The 7,053-nt window shown below is 35.7% G+C and overlaps 1 protein-coding gene across 1 annotated transcript in view; it reads right to left on the bottom strand.

Moving 5' to 3' along the window:
- LOC107683978 (intersectin-2-like) overlaps positions 1 to 7,053 on the bottom strand; it is a 42,817-nt gene that overhangs the window by 17,558 nt on the left and 18,206 nt on the right. Inside the window, exons 3-12 of the mRNA XM_016480083.1 lie at positions 6,783 to 6,875; positions 6,290 to 6,353; positions 5,524 to 5,687; positions 4,502 to 4,693; positions 4,252 to 4,312; positions 2,294 to 2,436; positions 2,138 to 2,201; positions 1,599 to 1,736; positions 1,417 to 1,511; positions 346 to 641 (exon numbers count right to left, since the gene is read on the bottom strand). Of these exons, the coding sequence (XP_016335569.1) occupies positions 346 to 641; positions 1,417 to 1,511; positions 1,599 to 1,736; positions 2,138 to 2,201; positions 2,294 to 2,436; positions 4,252 to 4,312; positions 4,502 to 4,693; positions 5,524 to 5,687; positions 6,290 to 6,353; positions 6,783 to 6,875 (1,310 nt within the window). The remainder of the gene's footprint in view (positions 1 to 345; positions 642 to 1,416; positions 1,512 to 1,598; positions 1,737 to 2,137; positions 2,202 to 2,293; positions 2,437 to 4,251; positions 4,313 to 4,501; positions 4,694 to 5,523; positions 5,688 to 6,289; positions 6,354 to 6,782; positions 6,876 to 7,053) is intronic.

Genomic DNA, 7,053 nt, shown 5'->3' with positions numbered 1-7,053 from the left:
GTTAAATAAGTTTTTATATAACTCTACACACGTATGCACAAAATTAATAATTTTTTTAGTATTATATTTTGTGCATATTTTTGTACACTAAAGAAAAAAACTGTATAAAAACACTCAACATATTTGCTTAACATATTTAAAGGAAAAAGATACTGGCTCAGTTCACAAAGAAAACGTATAAACTACAAACCTTCATGAGATTAATCATGATTTTGTTTTTTTGATACCCCTAGTGTATAAACAATTTATTCATTCAACATGTATGCACGTGGAAAAAACGTGAGGCTTTGCTGTAATATTCTAGTGGTCGTTCAACCTCTGTCTGCCCTTGCATGCACCACTTGCCTCTTGTCGCTCTAATTCTTTCAGTCTTTCTTCTTCTCTCTGTCGCTCCAGCTCTCTCTGCCTCTCTATCCTCCTCTCCTCTTCCCTCTGTCTCCTCAGCTCCATCTCCAGGGCTTCTCTCTCCTTTTGTTCTCTTTCCTCCCTCTCCTTCTGTCGTCTCCTCTCCTCCTCTCGTCTCTCCTCTTCTCTCCTCCTCTCCTCCTCTCTCTTTTGTTCCTCCTGCAGAGCCAGACGTCGTTTTTCCAGCTCTGCATTTCCTCTCTGGAAATTCTCCTTGAATTTATCCTCAAATGACTCTGAGAGACAGACAGAAAGGTGAGGTAAGTGTTATCAAAGTCAACACAATAAAAATAATATAATACAGAACAGAAAAGTGTATATTAAAAAAAAGGTTACATCTAAGGCATTTAATCTAAACACAAACTCAAAAGAGACTGTTCAGCTGAATCAGCAATATTTAGAAAGATCATTTACAATACTGTGTAGAAATAAGGACAGTGTGTATTTGTGACCCGAGTATGTATTTGCACAATTTATTCAGCAAGGATGCATTAAATCGATCAAAAGTGACAGTAAAGATATTCATAATGTTACAACAAAAATTCAAATAAATGCTGTTCTTTTGAACTTTCCATTCATTATATAATCCTAAAAAATATCACGGTTTCCATGAAAATATTAAGCAGCACAACGGTTTTCAACACTGATAATAATAAGAAATGTTTCTTGAGCACCAAATCAGCATATTAGAATGATTTCTGAAGGATCATGATGATAACTTTCCACATAGATAATGATTATTTTAATGGCTTTGCAATGTGAGCATAATGAAATAGGTAAATACATTAATAAGGTACTAAATGCATGCTTTTATAGATCAGGTTTAAAATGCAACTCACACTTTTGATTAATAAATTTATTTTTAAATTGAGCAATTCTGTATATAGCTCATATAGCATCATTAAAATGCATTTTAAATATATCATATATATTAAATAGTATATATGCAATATATTGGAAGCCAAAAATCTGTTGGCCACTAGTACGTATAGTATATGTATATGCAAATACCATTACTCTTGCTTTTCTGTGGATGTTCTGACTCAATCAGCTCAGTGTTAATCGAAGGAACAGGTCCGTTCAGCAGGTCACATGACTTTGCTTGTCTGAAAACAAACACAAACTCACAGAATAAACACAGTGTCCTCCATATCTTACTCATTCCAGCATGGGCGGGTCTATGTGTGTCTTACCTGAGTGAAGGTGGCACAAGATCAGGAGGTAGAGTCAGAGGTAAGGGCCGCCCAGTCTTGGCCATATCAACCAGGTGCATTGCTAGAATAAACTCCTCCGCTCTCAACTGCCCATCACGATCTACATCAGCAAGAGCCCTGAAGACAGAGATATATACACATAATGTACCCACGCACAAGCACACACATGACACACACATTAACCTGGAAGCATTTCAAATGTTTAATAGATGAATCAGTTCCTAATAATTCAACTGGCACCTAAACAGCAGACGCAACACTGTGGAAGTAGGTGTTTAACACACCGCTTCGAGCAATACAGTGTGATCCAGGGTTTAATGTGTGCGAGTGATTAATGCATGGGTCTTCAACAAGTTTCTGCCTATTTGACACTTTGACTTTTTGTAAAGAAAAAATGGAAATATGCATTAAACAACGCAAAGGGGGGAGGATGTGTATGCAAATAATGTCATTAAAACATGTTCTTCATGAGATTAATGAGTGTTTCATATGATGAGTACAGTGTTTCTTGAACTCACCATATGGTGGCAAGCTGTGTTTGTGTGAGGTTTGATGCTGTGAGGGCATTTCTGACCTGGGGACCTTCAAAAAAACACAAAAGAGTTAATGCATGACACGTATACAGAGATGCTATCATATGCAAACACTACCATTGCCTACAAACACACACTCACCTGACAGGTATCCACTCATCAGCTTGTCTAGACTGTTGAACTGCTGTCGGTATTTCAGACGGGACGACTGAGGCACCGCCCAATCAGATGCATTCATTTTGGGGGAATTACTCGCAAGGGAGGTGGTGGAGGAAGAGTTAGAACTGTGGAAATTTAGAAATAAATTATTAGTATGCTTTTCTATAAAAGTGATAATTTAATATGTAATGCTTTTTTCAATAAATAAACTTACTGATGAAGGTTTTAGGTTGCACCTAATTACTAAATGTATGTTTTTTTAATGCATTAACTAATGCTAAATATAGATCCGCTTCATTCTCCAAATCTGCATGTGTTCAGATAATTCCTGAGAGTTTTCACTTGTACAGCACTCTTGATTCCAGAAACTGCATTTGCATGCCAAATTTTTTCGAATGAGCTCCATTTAGCAGCTGCTCATTAACACTAATATAATCCTCTCATGAACCAATAACCTAGACCATCATAAAACACAGACAACTGGTCTCAGGCTAGCTGCAAGATCAGCTTTTCCTTTAGTGCTGTGAGATTCTGCTGTGACATTATACTTTAAATAATTGATGTCTGAGCAACATTTGCTGAATCCTTGTTAGTGCAGTAATTACCACTACAAGGACCATTAAAATCATAATTAAAACTCATAATAATGAGCAATTCGCAGTATTCTGACTCACTGCTGTCAGTTCACTGATTTTTAAATATTCTGAGATAACACTAACAGGATTCAGCAGCCTTCTGCACTTCGGCATGGGCTGGAATGATAGACAGAACAGGATGAGAGGTTCAGAGAGTGCGATATCATCCTGGTGACTGGCTAATACCCTTACAAACTAACCCAAACATATTTGCACACATGGGTGGACACGCACAGACAAAATAAGACTGAGCAGTATAGCCAAAAATATATAGTTTTCACTCTTTTGATAATATTCAGCCCTAGACCCAGTAAATAAAGTTAGGCCCATAACGATGAATTTGTTTCTTACAAACACACAGCATTTCACTTCACAAGATGGTAATTTATTGACTAGAGTCATGTGGGTATTGGTTAACTTATGAATTATTGTGGTGTTTTTATCAGCTGTTTGCTTTCTCATTCAGACGGCACCCATTCACTGCAGAGGATCCATTAGTTCAAAATGATCCAAAAATGTATCAAAATTTATCAAAATCTGTTCTGATGAAGAAACAAGCTACATCTTGGATTGCCTGAGAGTGAGTACATTTTCATTACTTTTAATATAATCAATTCATTTTATACAATAACTAAAAAAAATCTAGTTAATCTAGAGAATAATATTTAATCATTTACTCTTGTCATTCATATGCATTGTAACAATGCATGAATATAAACATCAATATTTAATATTGAATTAATCAACATATATTTTCACTCGAGTGATGACACGAGTGACTTGAGTTAAATTTTGAAACGGACAGATTTCATGGAAATAGAAACTTAGGCAAGTTTATGGCTAAATAAAAAGGGCAATAAAATGATTGCGACATACATGATGTTGCTTAATTCTATATCGTCAAGATAATCATTCCGAATGTATTGTGTATATTAGATATATTGCACAGCCCTAGACCCAAATTAATTTTAAACAGGCACTGAGCAGGAATTAGTGGGTTTATTACAGGCTTCTGTACAACCATGTGGAGGTTGGATGACTCTCGGAGGAACCCTAACAAGATCCTATTAAGATACAAGGAGACAGCTGTGCTATTCAAGCACTCTGTCAGCAAACACTCTTATTTACTACAAACTTCTAGTGCTGGCAAAACAAGCCCAGAGTAACAGGGTGTCTCAAAGCACAGTTCTGAGAAGTATTTTTTAGCTATCATTGAAACAAACACTCAAACACTTGCATGCAATAGATATTACACCCAATTCTAATACAAACATGGGCGTTGAACTTAGTATGCATGCTTCACACCTGCTAGAGACAAGGTCCAAGAGCGAGTGAGATTTACTCAATCCACTGGACACTGGGAATGCTGGAAAGATAACAGAAGAAAGAGAATTACTTAAAGCACATGCAAACTTTGTAACGGAGTTATAGATTATGCAATATATCAATGGTTGAGTCTCATTGCATATAGATTTAATAGTACATGCATACTGAATGCTCATCTGTGCAAAATGGTGGTTTGCGCATGAATTTAGGATAGAAGGTGTTACAGTACCTGGTGTTGGTGTGAGGAGAGTTGCATTGCCGTTAGGTAAAGCTGGCACACTGAGAGAGCTGGGCATCTGAGGCAATGGTCCTGACATAAGGGTGGGCACAGGAACCAAAGGGGTCATAGCAGGGGCTGTGGGGATGGGAGTTAGGATGGGCATTACTGACATGGCAGACAGATTTGGCATGGAGCCCATACCTGAAACAAATCAAAGCCAGATTATATGAGATCATTTCTATGTGATATACTGGTACCATATTGATTGTCAGCTGATTTTTTTATTCATTTGTATCGATATCACATTTAACTATATATTGGATATTAAGCTGTTCATGCTCATTAATGCTGTTTTTATATTTCTTTTACTTTTGCCATCATCTAACGCTCAGTTTAGAATCATTTAAAAAAATATTTTAAAATAATTTAATAACACTGTTTTATGCAATAATCAGTAGATGCAATGTTAAATATCATGTTAAATATCAAATTTTCACATTGTACATTCACATGTAGTATGTAAAATTATTTTTGATTTTAGTGTTTTATTTGTAAATGTTTTTATTTATTTATAAATAATAATATTCTATTTAAATTCAAATTTCTTATTATTTATATACGATTCTAATATTTATTCATATTTTAATTAACTTTTGTTTAATTTTTTGTACTTCTATATTGCTTATTTTTATTTCAGTTTTAGTCATTTTTGTACTTCAACTTAACATTATTCAATTAGTTGCCAAGACAACGTTTCTAATTTTCACTTAAGTTTTAAGTTGAGCTTTTTCATCTAATATTTATTTATTTGATAGTATTAGACAGACAGACAAGACAGATAGATTGATCGTCCAGTTACACATTTCTGAGATTTTATATTAAAATAATATTATATGTCTTAATATGTCTTCATCATCTTCAAAACCTGTAGTATGAGTGTCCCAACCTGTAGTATGAATGAGGCTCAATAAACTTGTTAACACAGCAAACAAACCTCACATGGCGTTACATAACCAGCTATTAACTCATACCAAAGCGTGATGATGGTGTCATAGCAGGGGTAGGCGTCTGCTTCATGATGATTGGCAGGCTGGACGGGAGGGGTTGACCCTGCAGCTGCAGTTTAATTAGTTTCATTGCAATGGAGAACTCCAATCTGTCCATCTTCCCATCCTTTCCTATATCCGCCAATGCCCTGAAATAAAGGAAGCAGATATTCTCATCAAAAGTGGCTTACAGAGCACTAATTGCTAGTAAAATCCCCACGGAAAAACCCAGAAGTTGGTTTGTGATGACTGAGCAGCATTATTATGAGCTCAGATCTTTGTTATGCTACCATATTTCTTTATGAACAAGAGAATTTTAGAACAAGCAAATGCTATAAACTCAAATCAGACATTCTGTATCCTGTATCAGTAAATCTGCATCCTGTTTGTGGATGGGCGACAGTGTTTACACCAGTAGACTAACCACAGACAGGAAGAGGTTATTTTTGGGAACCACCACCCTCCAGAGACGTATGTGGCTTCAAATGCACATTGTCCCACACACATTCATTTCAAATTTTATTATGATATATCCAGCCCTGCAATAGCAAACACAATCACATTGGAACATACAGATATCAATGGGGTCAAAAATACAAAGTGCCACTAGTGAAAATGCTTCTTAAATGATCTTAAAATTTAATACATTTTTGAGAAAGAAATAGGAAGGGTTTCAGTCATCTGAAAGACAGATAAACCGGATTAAGTGTGTATGTACATTAAGGGTGTGTGTACATGTGTGTATACTTACCAGATGTCTGCTAGGACTGCTGTGGCAAGACCAGATTGTAGGAAGAACTTTCGTGCTTGATCTCCTAGAAAGAAATAAAAGTTACGTGCACTGTATATGGAGCATAATTTGCATGTTCATACACTACCTTTCAAAAGTTTTAGGTGTCGCATATGCTACATAAATATTGCAAAATAATATTACAACTTAAAAATATCGGTTTGCTATTTTAATATATTTTAAATTTCACTTTATTCCTGTGATGACAAAGCTGAATTTTCAGTAGCCACTACTCCAGTCTTCAGTGTCACATGATCCTCAAGAAATCATCCTAATATCTTGATTTGCTGCTCAGGAAACTAGATAAACATTTTCAGGATTTTTTGACTTGTATTTTTTTATAAAATTTAATGTGTCTTTGCCGAGTAAAATTATACATATTTTTCAAAAAGTATCAAAAATCTTACTGATACCAAACATATGAACAGTAGTGTATGTATGTGTGTGCTATTACCTGACAAATAACCCAGAGTGGGAGCCAGAGAGTCAAACTGTTTGTCATGTTTCCCCCTCTCTTCTGGAGTTATAGCCCAAATATTAAAACCACCTGCGACAATAACAGGGACAGAGAAAGTGAAAGAAATTTTATTCCTTTTGATTATTATGTTCTGTCTTCTCAAATCTCATCCTGGATCAGCTGTTGTTTTTCTCCTTTGTGGGTCTTGAAGTTCCTGCCAGTTCTCTGCGAGATTGTCTGTTTCTTTGACAAAGGCTGTTGGCTTGTG

Source organism: Sinocyclocheilus anshuiensis, unplaced genomic scaffold, assembly GCF_001515605.1.
Source record: "Sinocyclocheilus anshuiensis isolate Anshui unplaced genomic scaffold, SAMN03320099.WGS_v1.1 scaffold637, whole genome shotgun sequence".
Classification (NCBI taxonomy): Eukaryota; Metazoa; Chordata; class Actinopteri; order Cypriniformes; family Cyprinidae; genus Sinocyclocheilus; species Sinocyclocheilus anshuiensis.
Note: the sequence above shows the minus strand (reverse complement) of the source record. Positions and strands in the feature narration are given on the sequence as shown.